This window comes from Protopterus annectens, chromosome 10.part0 (assembly GCF_019279795.1).
Source record: "Protopterus annectens isolate FY-2018-M chromosome 10.part0, PAN1.0, whole genome shotgun sequence".
Taxonomy (NCBI): Eukaryota; Metazoa; Chordata; order Ceratodontiformes; family Protopteridae; genus Protopterus; species Protopterus annectens.
The window spans coordinates 1,762,299,704-1,762,317,621 of NC_056744.1; the positions used below are offsets into that span (position 1 = coordinate 1,762,299,704).

General features: G+C 45.9%; 1 protein-coding gene across 1 annotated transcript in view; it reads left to right on the top strand.

Annotated features, from left to right (window-relative positions):
- Nucleotides 1–17,918, top strand: part of LOC122814477 (inactive serine/threonine-protein kinase TEX14-like) — a 555,764-nt gene that overhangs the window by 170,028 nt on the left and 367,818 nt on the right. The window contains exon 11 of the mRNA XM_044087056.1: nucleotides 8,247–8,398. Coding sequence (XP_043942991.1) covers nucleotides 8,247–8,398 — 152 coding nt within the window. The remainder of the gene's footprint in view (nucleotides 1–8,246; nucleotides 8,399–17,918) is intronic.

Below are 17,918 nucleotides of genomic sequence, written 5' to 3' on the forward strand. Positions count from 1 at the left end.
AGAATAACTATAACCATCTCATTTATAAAAAAGCATGCTTACAAATTTGGTTAGACCAACCTAGCTCTGGTAGGATGGGAGACACAACACGTACTTACAAATGACAGATGCAGCTCCTCAGTTCGTTAGTATGTACGGTTTGTGGGCGATGTTTTTTTGCTTTGGAAAGGGACAGAGCATTTATTGTTGGAGTTTATTCAGTACATTAATAGTACAATTTTTTTTCTAAAGTTCACTCATAAATATTCAGCTACCAAGATAGACTTTTTTAGATGTGCAGATCAACAGGGATATGCTAGACACTGTTACAACCAGTTTGTTTGTGTCTTTCGGCTTTTCCCTGTTAGGGGTCGCCACAGCGGAACTCCGGTCCGCTAATGATTGGCAGTTGATTTTTACGTACCGGCTTGCCAGGCCTGACGCACAACCTTCAACGAAGATACGCCCATTCATGCATGTCTCCACGCAGAAGACGCTCTAGTTGAGAATCGAACCAGACAGCGTCTTACTGTGAGGCGACAACGCTACCGCAGCACCACCACCGCGGACACTGTTACAACCAGTATTTACAGGAAAAGTGTTAGAAAAAACAGTATCCTACACAACAACAGTATGCATTCGAACCATACAAAATGTAATGTCCTTAAGGGGCAAGTTTATCGCATTATGTGTCTTCACAATAAAGAAACTGACTTGAACATTGCCCCAGCTTCGTTGAAAGAAGAGTTCTTGAGTAGGGGTTACAAGTGTGACACCATAGACACACAGATTTCTGAAGTCTGGAAGGAGAGGATGGGTAGGTGTAGACCATTCTTTAGCACTGACTCTAAGACAGAGGTTGGTCCAACTTCTAATCTGATGGATGATGGTGGATCCACAAATAATACTGTTGGCACTACACCGAGAATGCCTTTGACATTTGCCAGCAATATTAATATGGTATGTGATGTCATTAAGACAAATTGGGACATTTTATTAACAGTACCCAAGTTACGAGGTGTTATCAATAATAAACCAGATTTTGCATTTAGAAATAATAGATCTTTGAAGAAACAACTATGATGTTATGTGATCCTATCTCGCCTACATTCTGACTGATGGGTTCGGAGCCGATCCCTCGGCTCCGACTCGGCACGCTTATGCCAAAGAGCGAAGTCTCTTATTGGCTGAGCTTACTATATCCCAGGATGCACCACTACCAGTCCCCCAGATCTCGTTTGCCGCTAACTAGCAAAGACGTGGTCTCGAGCTGGCTGAGCTAAGTAGTGTCTTTTCACTAACTTTTTCTGTCAGAAATTTGCTAATTCTTTAACAAAAGCTGTTTTAACGGCTACTCTGTGCTGTTGTGTGTGTTTTGAAAATTTTTTGTGGAAAATTTGTGTGTGATTGGTGTTTGTTCTGGCTACAGGCCCCCTTGATCTGTAGGGCCTTCCCTGTCAGTCAATCCCTTTGAACCTTTAGGGGTTCTTGGATTCCCTTAGATATATTTACTGTTGTATGTCTTCAGTTGGCCTTAATTTTATTGCGGGCTGTCATTCTTAACGGCAAGTTAATCTTTGTAGTGTCAGTCTATTTCAAAAGAGTTTTGTCTGTGAGAGAGTTACTCAGTTCTACTTATAATGTCTCAGGCTCCTAGGCCTTCGGGCTTTAAAAAGTGCTCTAAATGTAGTTTTAAAATGTCTATCACGGATGACCACTCTCTCTGTGTATATTGTTTGGGCGCCAAACATTTGCAGGAGTCCTGCAGCGTGTGTCACGCTTTTTCCTCGAGGGTCCTCCAAGAGAGGAAAAATAAGCTTATATTGAAAGGCCTTATAAAACCCTCTTTTGAAGAAGCTTTAGCATCCTCTCCTTCTCCTGCTAAAAAGAAAAGGGCGTCGGCTCCGACCAGTCCGTCGGACCCGACCGCCAAAAGACATAGACAGGCTTCTCCTTCGGCTCCAAGGACTTCGGAGCCGAGGGCGGAACGGTCTGCCTCGATGCCTCCAGTCTCGACTCCCCTGGCTTCGGAGCCGATGGCTGGGGCATCGAGAGGCGGGTCACCTTCATCGGCTCCACTGATCTCGGAGCCAATGAAGGTTGTCCGCTCAGACATTTCCTCCTCGGCGCCTAAGTCCTCCTCGGCACCGATGGAAACTGGTTTGTGCATTCCTTCGGCGCCGATAGTTATCGAGTCGCCTCGGAGCCGGTCCCCTAGCCCCTTGGGGCCGTTGGAGAGGCCAACTCGAACCCGTTCAGTCTCCTCTAGGTCATCGAGGATGTCAGATTCGGACATAGACAGGGTGCTCCAAAGACTGTTCCAGTCCCCAGTCTTTCAAAAATTTGTTTCGGCTCCGACCCAATTGGCTTCGGAGCCGATAGCCCATTCCATTGCCATTCCTCCTCCGACCGCTTCGGCTCCATCGGAGCAGGTGCTGTTGGAGCCGGTGGAGATCCTAGGGTCGGCTCCGACCCTTACTCCAACCCCGGCCTTCGGGTTCGAGTTTGGCACGCGGACTTCTTCGGCCGGACCCGGGGGTGACGTTTCGGGACCAATGCTGTCGGTTCCGAGCCTCCCTCTCGGTGCTTCGGCTGCGGGACTTCCGTCTGCTATCATGGCTCCGGGGACCGGACACTCCCAGGATTCTGGGGGTCCGGCTTTCAGAGCTATGAGGAGTGCCTTGGCCAAGTCTTCTTCGGCCATCTCTACGGCTTTACCGGAACCTTCCCTGGGCGTGGAGACTGGGTCTTTGGCAGTTCCCCTGTCCCTAGGCAGCGGAGCCCCGGGGCCTGAGGTTACCCCCACTGGGGGTTCCCCTCCTCCTGAGGGTTCTTCGGAGTTGTCTTCGGAGGAGCCCCCAAGGAAGAGATCGTGCAAGAGGAAGCACGTGGACTCCCCCGAGTCTCTTACATCGGACACTGATCTTGATGATGCGGAGGGGTCCCCAAAGTCGTCCTCGGATGATGTCTCATTCGCAGACATTTTAGAGATCCTTAAACAACGAGGCGGCTGGATATCCAAACCCCCCTCTGCTGATGAGTCAGTGCTTCTCAAGGCCTTTGGGGCTCAGCCCTCCGCCTCCTGGGTATCTCCGCCCTTCGATGAGCTCCTGGACTTAGTTTGTCGGAGGGCGTGGGAACATCCAGATACTGTGGAACCAGTGCCTCCTCACCCTAACAAATTTTTGTCTGCCCCACCCGAGAAGGAGTTCTTGACAAAAGGCGTGGCTGTAGATGCCATGGTGGTGGCATCTGCTACACAACAGGACGTGGCAGAGGCTTCAACGTCCGTCCATCCTCCTAATAAGGAGTCTAGGAGCATGGACCGATGCAAGCGCACCCTGACTTCAGCGGCCTTTACACTAAGGTCCCTGAACTATTTGGCACATTTTACCAGGCTACAGAGGGATCTGGTCAAGGAGCTGTCAGATTCCCTCTCAGGTAACCTACCTGAGCAGCTAGCCCAGTCGGTTAGCTCTCAGTTGGCTATCCTTACCTCGATTTCTAACTCGTCCATGAGGCTCATTTCATATGCGGCCGAAGGGGCGGGCAGAGCGGCAGGCACAGGCGTAGCTCTACGGAGACAAGCCTGGCTCCGTTTGTGTCATTTCGCGGAGGCCTTCAAGTCTTCCTTCGCCAACGCTCCCTTTGATGGGTCCTCTTTGTTCGGACCTAAGGTAAAAGACACTCTTACCCGCTGTGAGCAAGAGGGAAAAACTTTATCTGCCGTAGGTGCACGTTATTCCACTCCCTTTCGGCCTTATCCCAAGGCTAAAGGAGGAGGGAAGATGTGGTTCCACAAATCACGGAAGTTTTTCCTCAACAGCAGGAAGATTCCCTTCCAGAGGCAGAGGACGGGAAATTTTTCTGGGAGACGCCGTCCCAGAGGCGGCAGAGGGCCCGCAATTCTGGAGACCGCGAGTCCTTTCGTGGCTCTTCAGCCTCCCACACTTCATGAGGGATTGCCCGGCTGTGCTGCTTCGGAGCCAGTCGGGTGCCGTTACCAAGCACCTAAAAGCCTGGGAGTCTATCACTCAGGACAGATGGGTGCTTCGGATTATTGCCGGAGGTTACACCATTCCCTTCACACACTCACCCCCACCGTCCAAAAATCCCGGACCCACCACCCAGTCAAAGGGAAATTGCAGCCGCAGAAGCTTCAAAGCTGCTAGAAAAAGGAGTCATCCAACCGGTCCCCACAGACCAGATCGGATCCGGAAATTACTCAAGGTTCTTTTAGTGCCAAAAAAGACAGGGGACCTGAGACCAATATTGGATCTCAGCAAACTAAACCAGTCCGTCATGAAGTCCAAATTCCGAATGGTCACTTTACAATCCATTCTCCCATTGTTGGAGAAGGATGTTTGGATGTGCTCCATAGATCTCAAGGACGCCTATTATCACATACCGATACATCAGGCGTCCAGGAGGTATCTGCGCTTCAGCCTGGGAGACAGTCATTTCCAATTTTGTGCACTGCCCTTTGGTCTCACCACAGCCCCCAGGGTGTTCACCAAGTGTTTGGCAGTAGTGACTGCTCACCTGAGGAGTCTTGGATTCCAAGTGTTTCCCTATCTGGACGACTGGCTCCTGACTGCCACCACCAGGCATCTACTAATAGACAACCTAAAAGCCACCATCTCCTGGGTGCTTCCCTGGGAATTACATTCAATTGGTCAAAGTCTGTCTTGCTGCCCTCTCAGCGCATAAGATTCATAGGAGCAGAGATAGACTCAAAATTGATGCGTCTTCCTTCCTACCAAAAGGATTCAAACTTTACAAGGTCAAGTCCAAGCCCTGCTTCCAAGATCCAAAGCCCCAGCCAGGATGGTCCTGCAACTTTTAGGTTCGATGTCTGCCACGGTTCTCCTAGTTCCACTGGCAAGATTGCACATGAGGATTCTTCAGTGGCTGTTATCGACACAATGGTCTTTTCAGAATCTCCCCCTCAATCATCTCATACTGATTACAGAAAGCGTGCAAACGGGACCTCCGCTGGTGGCTTCAGCCATCCAATCTGAATCAGGGAAGACCTTTTGTTATCCCCCCTCCGGTGGCCACCCTGACAACGGATGCCTCCCAGACAGGGTGGGGGGGGGGCATTGTCTGGGCAGGTTAGTTCAGGGTTCTTGGCTTCCAGACGAAACCTTTCTCCATATCAATGTATTGGAAATGAGGGCTGTACTCCTGTCCCTACAGGCCCTCCACAAGTTTCTCCCTCAAGGCATTATCGCTATCCACACAGACAACATGTCGGTGGTCTGGTATCTAAACAAACAAGGAGGGACCAGATCTTACCTCCTTTGCAGAGAGGCCATGAGGGTGTGGGAATGGGCTGTAGCTACCAACCGTTTCTTGGTAGCGACCCACATTCCAGGGAAATCCAATATTTTGGCAGACAGATTAAGCAGGACGATTCTCTCTCCTCACGAGTGGTCACTGAACGAAACAGTAGCAGCTCAGGTTTTCAGAAGATGGGGGACTCCGTGCTGCGACCTGTTTGCAACACCACAAAACACAAAGTGCAAAAGGTTCTTTTCCTTGACTCCGCGTCAGGGGGAAGGCAGCTACGGATGCTCTAGCCCAACCTTGGCCAACAGGACTACTTTATGCCTTTCCTCCGGTTCCACTCCTCCCCAAAGTCATCCAGAAAGCTTCCCAATTGGGGTCCACAATGATACTAATCGCCCCGCACTGGCCTCGTCAGGTATGGTTCCCCTACCTAAAGAAACATGCTCTGGACGGTCCTTGGTTTTTGGATCTAACTCTGGACCTGCTGATTCATCAGTCGGGACGACAACACCAGTCCCTTCACACTTTGAAATTAACAGCTTGGCTCCTCCACTTCCGACTTTAGTCAGAAATCACAACTTAGACCCGGAAGTTATTCACATTTTATCTTCGGCCCACAAACCCACCACTAAGAAATTGTACCTCAGTAAGTGGAAGAGGTTTGCTATCTGGGCTCAACTCAGGGGCTTAGACCCTATCACTGCCCCGATACCAGAGGTCTTGAAATTTTTAACATCCTTGTTTACTCAAGGATCTTCAGTCTCTACTATTAAAGTCCAGCTAGCAGCTATCTCCAAATTTCATGAATCCATGGATCCACCGTTGATGAGCAGCAGATTATGCAAAACTTTCATTAAAGGTGCTGTGCTGTTAAGACCCCCAGTTTTTCATCCTGCGCCTCCGTGGGATCTTGATTTGGTACTTCGTGCCTTAACATCTTCCCCTTTCAAACCGGCTGCTACATGTGAGTTAAAATATCTGTCTTGGAAAACTGCCTTCTTAGTTGCAATTACCTCTGCAAGAAGAGTTTCAGAGCTTCAAGCCCTATCTATCAAACCACCGTACTTGATTTTTCACAAGGATAGAGTATCACTTAGGCCTAATCCATCTTTTGTTCCAAAGGTTTGTTCTAATCTCTGTCTCCAACAATCTCTAGAGCTACCAGTTTTCTTTCCAAAATTCTCAAATGAAGCTGAATACACCTTCCATAAATTGGATGTTCACAGGCAACTGCGCTTCTATCTAGACAGGACTCAACAAATTCGAAAACAGACCAGTTGTTTGTGTCCTTTTCAGATAATAAATTGGGTAAAACCGTCACGAAAGCTACTATCTCCAAATGGATTAGAGATTGCATAACTCAGGTTTATTCCTCTTCAAATAAGCAACTTACAACATCTATCAAAGCTCACTCTACCAGAGCTATGGCTACTTCTATTGCTTTTCATTCCAAGCTCGCTATTTCTGAGATTTGTGCTGCGGCTACTTGGTCCAACCCGCACACTTTCATTTCCCACTATAAATTGGATGTGGCATCTAAAGGGCGAGCATCATTTGGTTCCACGGTACTCAGGAGTGTTTTCCAGTGAGCCACCCAGGATTCAGGTGCTAGGGACGCTGTCCCATCAGTCAGAATGTAGGCGAGATAGGATCACATAACATCTTTTAGTTATGTACTCACCATAACTTCAGATGTTTGGGATCCATCTCGCCTACATTCCTAATACCCACCCTCCTTCCTCCTGCCTTGGAGATCAGAAGAGATTGAACGGTTTGAGTTCTACTGTTTTTATCTTGTTTCATCTGGCGATGTTATATAAGCAGTGCGTGTGTGCATGTATGCGGACAAACTAGATCTGGGGGACTGGTAGTGGTGCATCCTGGGATATAGTAAGCTCAGCCAATAAGAGACTTCGCTCTTTGGCATAAGCGTGCCGAGTCGGAGCCGAGGGATCGGCTCCGAACCCATCAGTCAGAATGTAGGCGAGATGGATCCCAAACATCTGAAGTTATGGTGAGTACATAACTAAAAGTTATAGACCCCTGAAACATAACACTCATGTGCAGTCAGAAAGAGTGGGTAAGTTCACATGTAGAAGATGTACAGCTTGTGCGTATATCTATTCAGGATGTAATTTTACACACCCATAGCTAGGTTTTGTTATTAATATTGATTTTTATGCTGACTGCCATACCAAGAATCTAGTGTATTTTAGTTTTTGGACGACATGCTACACATATTATATTGGCAAAACAAACAGATCCTTCAAAGATAGGATTTTAGTTATTCTCGTCCATCAGTCCAAGCATATCAGTAACTACAAGTTTTATATATATATGTTTTTTGTACATTTGTACTTATTAATGCCAATTAATTACATCACTATCAAACTTGATTTGTATGGTCTGATGAAGTGGAGCTTTGGTCCGTGAAAGCGCTTACTCTGTGTATTTTTTTGTGCCAATTAAATATTTTGAACTAAGCCGTGCTTGGAACATTTGCTGTTTTTTTTTTACATTTATTATGTTTTCACAGTTGGTTCCTGTGTCGAAAGTGAGGTTTGTTTGCAGTTATATTTTCAAAGCACTTTGGTTGGCAATTGTACAAGATCGCTACATTACTGTGGTTGGGAATATGTCCTTTTCCCTGTATTATGTAATCTCTGAGCTAGACTATATAATTAGTAGGAGGTGTTATGGTAAAGGGGTGCTGAACCCCTAGAAAAATTGCACTAAGGATATGTTTTTTCTTATTTTATTTTGTCGATCTTAGTGACATCAACATTAGGGTGTTTACACTATTTCAAGAACATTCATAAATGTATATAGATAAAGATTTTAAGTTTGTTATTCATTTGTACGTGTAATAGTTATTGTGGCATTTTGAAATAAACTATAGTTTGCCATCAGAATGTATTGTTGCAGTTATGTTCCTTACAGGGTCTGATTGTTGATGTGTTGGTACTGTTTTACAGGTCAGAGAATGGATTCTGCATGGATGTCTTCAGCAGCCCTATTCCTCTTCAGCTTTACAACTGGCTACCCTTGGAGGTGATTCGTGAACAACCAACAACTGTAAAGTCAGATATCTACAGTTACTGTACTATTGTCCAGGAGTTATTTACAGGTCAGAGTCACCCTATGGCATGAAGGTCCACTTGTTATGTAAGTGTGGTGCCAGCCACAGGATATCATTTGACCATAACAGCAACATTTAACTACTCCTGCCACACAGTAACACGTTTTATTTTATTGGTGTATTTATTTATTTTTGGTAATCCATGGGACAGTGCTTTTGTAGGGGGCAGTCCTTAAAAGTAAGATCCCAAGAGAGAAGAGAGTATAGTAAGTATATCAGAGTAGATTTATACTACAGGTAATGAAGAGAGTATAGTGAGTATATCAGAATAGATTTATACTACAGGTAATGAATAGAGTATAGTGAGTATAGCAGAGTAGATTTATACTACAGGTAATGAAGAGAGTATAGTAAGTATATCAGTAAGTATATCAGAGTAGATTTATACTACAGGTAATGAAGAGAGTATAGTAAGTATATCAGAGTAGATTTATACTACAGGTAATGAAGAGAGTATAGTAAGTATATCAGAGTAGATTTATACTACAGGTAATGAAGAGAGTATAGTAAGTATATCAGAGTAGATTTATACTACAGGTAATGAGAGTATAGTAAGTATATCAGAGTAGATTTATACTACAGGTAATGAGAGTATAGTAAGTATATCAGAGTAGATTTATACTACAGGTAATGAAGAGAGTATAGTAAGTATATCAGAGTAGATTTATACTACAGGTAATGAAGAGAGTATAGTAAGTATATCAGAGTAGATTTATACTACAGGTAATGAAGAGAGTATAGTAAGTATATCGGAGTAGATTTATACTACAGGTAATGAAGAGAGTATAGTAAGTATATCAGAGTAGATTTATACTACAGGTAATGAAGAGAGTATAGTAAGTATATCAGAGTAGATTTATAATACAGGTAATGAAGAGAGTATAGTAAGTATATCAGAGTAGATTTATACTACAGGTAATGAAGAGAGTATATTAAGTATATCAGAGTAGATTTATACTACAGGTAATGAAGAGAGTATAGTAAGTATATCAGAGTAGATTTATACTACAGGTAATGAAGAGAGTATGGTAAGTATATCAGAGTAGATTTATACTACAGGTAATGAAGAGAGTATAGTAAGCATATCAGAGTAGATTTATACTACAGGTAATGAAGAGAGTATAGTAAGTATATCAGAGTAGATTTATACTACAGGTAATGAAGAGAGCATAGTAAGTATATCAGAGTAGATTTGTACTACAGGTAATGAAGAGAGTATAGTAAGTATATCAGAGTAGATTTATACTACAGGTAATGAAGATAGTATAGTAAGTATATCAGAGTAGATTTATACTACAGGTGATGAAGAGAATATAGTAAGTATATCAGAGTAGATTTATACTACAGGTGATGAAGAGAGTATAGTAAGTATATCAGAGTAGATTTATACTACAGGTAATAGGTTCATAGGTTCATACTAGGCTATCTGCCCTAGGGCATTTATAAGCCTAGCCAGAGTGTGTGTGGCTTTCACCACCCCTTAGAATGAGAATACTATACCCATTAGTTTGCTGTGCCTCTGTCCAGCAGTGACACAGAGATGATTCCTGGGGTAAACCTACGATCTCCCATCCACTCGTCAAGATTTCTCTTGAACAGAGTCAGTGAGGGGCTCTGCCTCACATGGACTGTGATTCTGTTCCATAGTGTAGGGAGTCTCTGGGTGATGAATCTGTCCCTCCAGCACGTCCTATTTATATCCGTGTTGAGGTTTAAGTCTCTTGCTCTCGTGGCTCTGGTGGATTTGGATTTTTTGAGGTGGAGCATGTCCATTTATTCCGGGTTGGACATGGCCTTGTATGTCAGGCACAGATCACCTCTGAGCAGACGGTATGCGACTGAATAGAGCTGGAGTTTCTTCAGTCGGGCATCGTATGACATATGTTTGAGCCTTTATCCTTTTGGTGAGGAACTTTTGGGTCTTTCCAACTGCTGCAGGTGTCGGGTAAGGTACATTCGAATGGGGCGTTGTACTCAATCATTGGTCTGATAAGTGAAGAGTACAGGGTACAATGACCTCTCCTGATCTGGATGTGAATCCCTTCATGATCAGGTGGGCAATGTAGAAGGTCTTCCTAACCACTTTGGCAATGTGAGTGTCAAAAGACAGGTTACTGTCAACTTGGGTCCCCAGGTCCCTGATAACATCTTCCGTGTTTAATGGATTACCACCTATGTGGTAATTAGGGGTTACCTTGTTTTTCCAAAAGGGTATGACTATACATTTTTTGGCATTTAGCTTAAGGCCATGGCTCTGGCACCAGTTATCCATTTCTATGAGACCTCTCTGGAGGATGTCTGTGTCTGATGGAGTGTCAATTATGGTGCCCAGTTTGCAGTCATCTGCAAATTTTGTCAGCCACAATCCCCCTATGTTTGCCTGCACTTCAGAAAAATAAATGCCGAACAAGAGGGGGCCCAGGACTGAGCCCTGTGGGACACAGCTCGTGACCGGCTTAGAGTCTGACATGGCACCAGCAACTCTAACCCTGTGTGTTCTGTCCTTGAGCCAGTTTGCAACCCATCTTGTGACATATGGGTTTACATCTAAGCTGGTGAGCTTTTCTATGATGCCCGAGTGAGGTATTGTGTCGAACGCTTTTGCTAGGTCAAGGTAGGCTGTGTGAACTGCCTTACCCTCATCAATGGCCTTAGTGACTGTTTCAAAAAAGTCGACCAAGTTCAAGAGGCAGGATCTGCCCTTGACAAAGCCAAATTGGGTAGGATCCAGTGTCTGTAGGTCCCCAGTATCTTTATTTATGAGTTCCATTATGATCCTCTCCATAGCTTTGCAGACAAGGCTCGTCAAGCTTATGGGGCGGTAATTTCCAGGGTCCGTAGAAGCACCACCTTTGTGGAGTGGGACCACAGTTGCCGTACGCCATTCTTTGGGTACGTATCCTGTAGTAAGGCTAAGATTAAACAGCAGCCTTATGTGTGGGTTTAGTTCCTCATTGAGTTCGTGTAGCACACAGCCGGGGACACCGTCCGGTCCCATTGATGCTGTGTTTTTTGCTTTAGAGAGAGCAGCTCTCACCTGGGCATCTGAGATGTTTGGGAGGCTAGACTCTGGTGGGATAGATATTTCTCCTTTTGGGGGGAGGGAGGGGAGAAATTTGCACTGAACCTGTCTGCCAGTATGTTGGCAATGTCTGTGGGTTCAGTGATTTTTTATCATTTTGGACTAATTCTGAGCATAACTGGGGGTTTCCACCCAGGTTTCTAACATAGCTAAAGAAGGCCTTATGATTGTCTTTTGTGTCATTAGCGATTTTTCTCTCAAAGTTGGCCTTGGATGATTTTATGAGTGATTGTAGTTTTTGCTAGTATTGATCAGAGATGCCTTCCCTTTTAGGGATTTTGCTCTGTCATGTAGTAGCTTTCTCCTCTTGTTGTAGAGTTTGTTTATGGCTGGGGTCCACCAGACCGGGCGCCTGCCTTTGGTGGAAAGGGTCTTGATTTTATTAGGGATTGCTTGATCCATACATTCCTGGAGGTGCTCGTAGAAGGCATTTGTAAGGGTTTCAGCAGCGTGGGTTGTGGTTTCCACTGGCTCGGGGCCTTGAAGGATACCACTCCAGTCTTAAGAAGTGTGAAGTTTGCTTTTGAGAAGTTCTTCACTGTGGTCTTTTTGCTGGGGGGGGGCGGGATGTGGATCTCCAATGAGATTAATTTATGGTCTGATCTCACCAATGAGGGATATACTTCCGGTGTGGAGCATTTTGTCCCCATGTTTGTGATGATCAGGTCTAGTATATTTTCTCCTCTTGTGGGGATGGTGACTAGTTGTTCCATAGCATTTGAGTTTATGAACTCCAGGAACCTTTGGGCTAGGGTGTTGGGGCTTGAGTTCCCAGTCTATGTTTGGGTAGTTGAAGTCACCCAATATGATGGTGTTTGGAAAGACATTCATACTGTCCAGTGTCTTCAGGAAGGCTGTGTGGGTTTCCTGAGTTTGAGAAGGTGGTCTGTAGCATGCTACAAACTGTAGGGCAGTTTTACCTATGGTTAATTGCACCTGGATGGTCTCCGATGCTTCGTGCGTTGCCACTAACCTGGAGGTGTGGGTATCCTTTGTGAATATGGATACTCCCCCGCCTTTTGTGGTTCGGTCCGGATTTTGGGGCCGGAACGCATGATATGAGGTATAACCTGATAGTGCTGGGGTGCTCTCAGGAGCCTTGAACCAGGTTTCAGTCACAGCACAGACATCGATGTTCTCCATACTGAGGAGGGCTTCGAGGGCGTGCATCTTGAGGTTTAGACTTCTGGCATTGAGCAGTATTACCCTTAGTTTTTCTCCATTTTTGTTTTCTAGGGCGGTAGGTTTATCATTTGAGCCTTGCCTAAAAAAGGCACTATGGGGGTGGCAAGAGCCTTTGCCAATATCCAGAAGCCCAGGGGTGACAGGTGCAAGCCGTCCCTTACGAAGCAGCGTGGCTTGTCAAGCATGTCATCCCAAGCAGACAGACATTGGATCTCCTTAGAATGACACCAGTAATTAAGCCAATTATTAAAGCTGATCATTTTGTCTCTGTATTGTGGCATCATTCTTGGTGAGGGTAGGATACTGCTCAGGGTCAGGGTCACACCGGCCTGGGCTACATAATCTGAGAGCTCCTCTATGTCTCTTTTCATGTAGTCCAGGGAGGTATGTCTCAGGTCGTTCACACCGGCATGGACAATGACTGAGTCATACTTGTACTTGCTGTGGAGTGACCTGAGTGCTTGTGTTATGTGGCGGATTCTAGCGCCTGACAGGCAGCTTACTGTGATCTTTTCCTTGTTCAGTCTGGTGAGTGGGACGTCAGTGTGTCTGACTATGGAGTCACCTATAACAAGTGTGTCTGGCATTGTGTTTGGCCTTAAGGGCTGTGACTGTTTAGCACACTGAATAATGAAGACAGTATAGTAAGTATATCAGAGTAGATTTATACTACAGGTAATGAAGAGAGTATAGTAAGTATATCAGAGTAGATTTATACTACAGGTAGTATAATGAAGGTCATGTCACTTTAGTAAAGAAATAGGCAGCAGTAAGAACTGCAAGAGCCCTTCCCCATCATCTGCCATGGTGTCAGGCATGCAGTTTCACCACCAGCAAACACTCCTCACACATGGAAAACTGTTCTGTAATAAATATCTCGTTTTCTAAACACAATCTTTACTAGTAGCTGTTTTGAAGCTTCCCATTGTTACATACACAAACACAACACTCACATAGACACACACACACACACACACACACACACACACACACACACACACACACACACAGACAAGGTGTCTCATTTTATTTTTATAGACTAAGGCATTGTCAGCTGTAGACAAACAAAAAAGGTTCAACAGAAGTTAGACAATCTGATTAACTCAATGTGTCAAAGAAGGGGACTGTTACTCTGTGTGGTCTGCTTGAGTGTGGCAGCTAACCGGTAGCACCACATCCACCACCACCACCCTACTCCAGTTTCATTCCATTCTGTAATCTAAGGATGCCTGAAAGACCTCAACAGAGTTACATTGTGCCACCCATTTTGGTAGTGGATTCTGTGCCTCAACCACACCATCTGTAAAAATAAGTTTCCCTTAAGAATTTAATTCCATTCCTTTTATTCGCAGGTGTTGTTACTTTTGTTACATTTTCATCTGTAATAATTGCACAGATCTGATGTTGCCCTTCTCATTCTGCTTCACGTATGAGTCTCAGATCCAATTCTCTGTAGTATCAAATTAGAGACTTCTGCAGGGTCTTGTCTATCTTCATGATGACCCAGTCATAGAACAGGATCAGACAGGAAATATCCACTCTAAATGTATGTTGTAGTTTGCTGCCTGACTTACTGTTGCCAGAAGAATCTTCTAAGCCTTGATTTTAAAGGTGCATATATTGTTTTGCTCAGTCTGCAGTCAGACTGACTGACCTATAGATTCTTGTGCTGCCTCTTTAGCTGTCTTTGTAGAGTGGCACATCAGACCGATGTTCTTTGGTTATCAGGACTAACCTCTGCTTAGTAGACCTGTATAGTTATGGGATGGCATTTACTGGAGCACAGCATCCCTTTTAGGATCCTCAGCAGAATTTCATGTGGTCTCTGTCCATAATATTCCTTCCTGCAATCTCCCAGTGGCCTTTTCAGCTTATCTGTTGTTATGTTTTCAGCTGTTTATTCTCTACCTTGTCTTTTCTGCCTTCATAAAATGATAACCTAATGTCTGCTTCTTTTATGCGTAGTAATATAAAATATTAACTTAGAGTTATTGCAAGTTCCTCTGTCTTTGTATACTTTCACTTCTCTGAAGGTGATTTCTCTTCCTTCCCTTTTCCTTTCTGCTGCATACCAGAAGAAGAGCTTCTTCCCTGTCGAGATGGCTATTGCTGATTTCTCTTCCATCTCCTCGTTGGCCTTTTTACAGCAGTTTGCTGCAGTGTTTAACTGCACGTGTGCTTTTCATTGATCACCTCCCTTGTTTCACTGCACTTCCTGGATTTCGGTCTCCTTATTTTTGTCACCCCAACTGTCTAATAAATCATATTAGACTTTTGTTTTACCTTAACATCCATTTTAATCCTTTATTCCATACCTTCACAGATTACACATTTAACATATTCTTCTCTGGCTCCTGTATTCCTTCAGTCTCCTACCACTTACACAGAGCCTGTTTATGAATTTTCCCAGTAATCTCTGAGCCTGTCCTTTGCAGGCCTTACACACTCTTTCTTCCTGGCCAACCTGACTTGCAGATGCTTTATCTCCTCCCCCAATTTTGTACACTGTCAAGGATTCTTTCTCTGTCTCTTGCTTCTAAATAGTATGATGTTATGTGATCCTATCTCGCCTACATTCTGACTGATGGGTTCGGAGCCGATCCCTCGGCTCCGACTCGGCACGCTTATGCCAAAGAGCGAAGTCTCTTATTGGCTGAGCTTATTATATCCCAGGATGCACCACTACCAGTCCCCCAGATCTCGTTTGCCGCTAACAAGTGAAGACGTGGTCTCGAGCTGGCTGAGCTAAGTAGTGATTAATTCACTAGTTTTTCTGTCAGGAATTTCTATTTTTCTTCAACAAAAGCTGTTTTAACAGCTATTCTTGTGTTTTGAGTGAGTTTGGTGGAATTTACTTAGTAAATTCTTGTGTTGTGAGTGTTGACTAGGAGTACCTCTAGTGTGTAAAGGCCTTTCCCGGTCTTTTTGATTGTAGGTGACTTCTGTTTTGTTAGGGATCTCGGATCCTTTATATTGTGGATAGTTTATCTTTCTTGTTAAAAAAGATCAAAGAAGAGAGAATTTCTTAATAATTTACAGTGTTTGTACTGTGTTTTGGACTTTAATTCACCGGAATGTCTCAGGTACCTAGGCCTTCAGGCTTTAAAAAGTGCACCAAGTGCAACTTTAAAATGTCGATCACAGATGACCACTCTCTCTGTGTTTATTGTTTGGGTGCAAAGCATTTGCAGGAGTCCTGCAGCGTGTGTCACGCTTTTTCCTCGAGGGTCCTCCAAGAGAGGAAAAATAAGCTCATATTAAAAGGTCTTGTAAAACCCTCCTTCGAAGAAGCTTTAGCATCCTCTCCTTCTCCCGCTAAAAAGAAAGGGCGTCGGCTCCGACCAGTCCGTCGGATCCGACCGCCAAAAGACATAGGCAGGCTTCTCCTTCGGCTCCAAGGACTTGGAGCCGAGGGCGGAACGGTCTGCCTCGATGCCACCAGTCTCGACTCCTCTGGCTTCAGAGCCGATGGCTGGGGCATCGAGAGGCGGGTCACCGCCGGCTCCACTGGTCTCGGAGCCGACAAAGGTTGTCCGCTCAGACACTTCCTCCTCGGCGCCAAGTCCTCCTCGGCACCGATGGAAACTAGTGTGGGTATTCCTTCGCGCCGATAGTCATCGAGTCGCCTCGGAGCCGGGTCCCCTAGCCCCTTGGGGCCGTTGGAGAGGCCATCTCGAACCCGTTCAGTATCCTCTAGGTCATCGAGGATGTCAGATTCGGACATAGACAGGGTGCTCCAAAGACTGTTCCAGTCCCCAGTCTTTCAAAATTTGTTTCGGCTCCGACCCAGTTGGCTTCGGAGCCGATGGCCCATGCCCATGTCATTGCTATTCCTCCTCCGACCGCTTCGGCTCCGTCGGAGCAGGTGCTGTTGGAGCCGGTGGAGATCTTAGGGTCGGCTCCAACCCTTACTCCAACCCCGGCCTTCGGGTCCGAGTTTGGTACACGGACTTCTTCGGCTGGACCTGGGGGTGATGTTTCAGGACCTATGCTGTCGGTTCCGAGCCTCCCTCTCGGTGCTGCTGCGGGACTTCCGTCTGCTATCATGGCTCGGGGACCGGACACTCCCAGGATTCTGGGGTCCGGCTTTCAGAGCTATGAGGAGTGCCTTGGCCAAGTCTTCTTGCCATCTCTTCGGCTTTACCGGCACCTTCCCTGGGCGTGGAGACTGGGTCTTTGGCAGTTCCCCTGTCCTTAGGCAGCGGAGCCCCTGGGCCTGAGGTTACCCCCATTGGGGTTCCCCTCCTCCTGAGGGTTCTTCGAGTTGTCTTCAGAGGAACCCCAAGGAAGAGATCGTGCAAGAGGAAGCACGTGGACTCCACAGAGTCTATTACATGGGACACTGATCTTGATGAAGCGGAGGGGTCGCCGAAGTCGTCCTCGGATGATGTCTCATTTGCAGACATCTTAGAGATCCTCAAACAACGAGGCGGCTGGATATCCAAACCCCCCTCTGCTGATGAGTCAGTGCTCCTCAAGGCCTTTGGGGCTCAGCCCTCCGCCTCCTGGGTGTCTCCGCCCTTTGACGTGCTCCTGGATTTAGTTTGTCGGAGGGCGTGGGAACATCCAGATACCGTGGAACCAGTCCCTTCTCGTCCTAACAAATTTTTGTCTGCCCCACCCGAGAAGGAGTTCCTCACTAAAGGCGTGGCTGTAGATGCCATGGTGGTGGCATCTGCTACACAACAGGACGTGGCAGAGGCTTCAACGTCCGTCCATCCTCCTAATAAGGAGTCTAGGAGCATGGACGATGCAGGGAAGCGTACCTGACTTCAGTGGCCTTTACTTTAAGGTCCCTGAATTATTTGGCACATTTTACCAGGCTTCAGAGGGATCTGGTCAAGGAGCTGTCAGATTCCCTCTCAGGTAACCTACCTGAGCAGCTAGCCCAGTCGGTTAGCTCTCAGTTGGCTATCCTTGCTTCAATTTCTAACTCGTCCATGAGGCTCATTTCATGCGGCCGAAGGCGGGTAGAGCGGCAGGCACAGGCGTGGCTCACGGAGACAAGCCTGGCTCCGTTTGTGTCGTTTTGCGGAGGCCTTCAAGTCTTCCTTCGCCGACGCTCCCTTTGATGGGTCCTCTTTATTTGGACCCAAGGTTAAAGACACTCTTACCCGCTGTGAGCAAGAAGGAAAAACTTTATCTGCCGTAGGTGCACGTTATTCCACTCCCTTTCGGCCTTATCCCAAGGCTAAAGGAGGAGGGAAGATGTGGTTCCGCAAATCACGGAAGTTTTTCCAT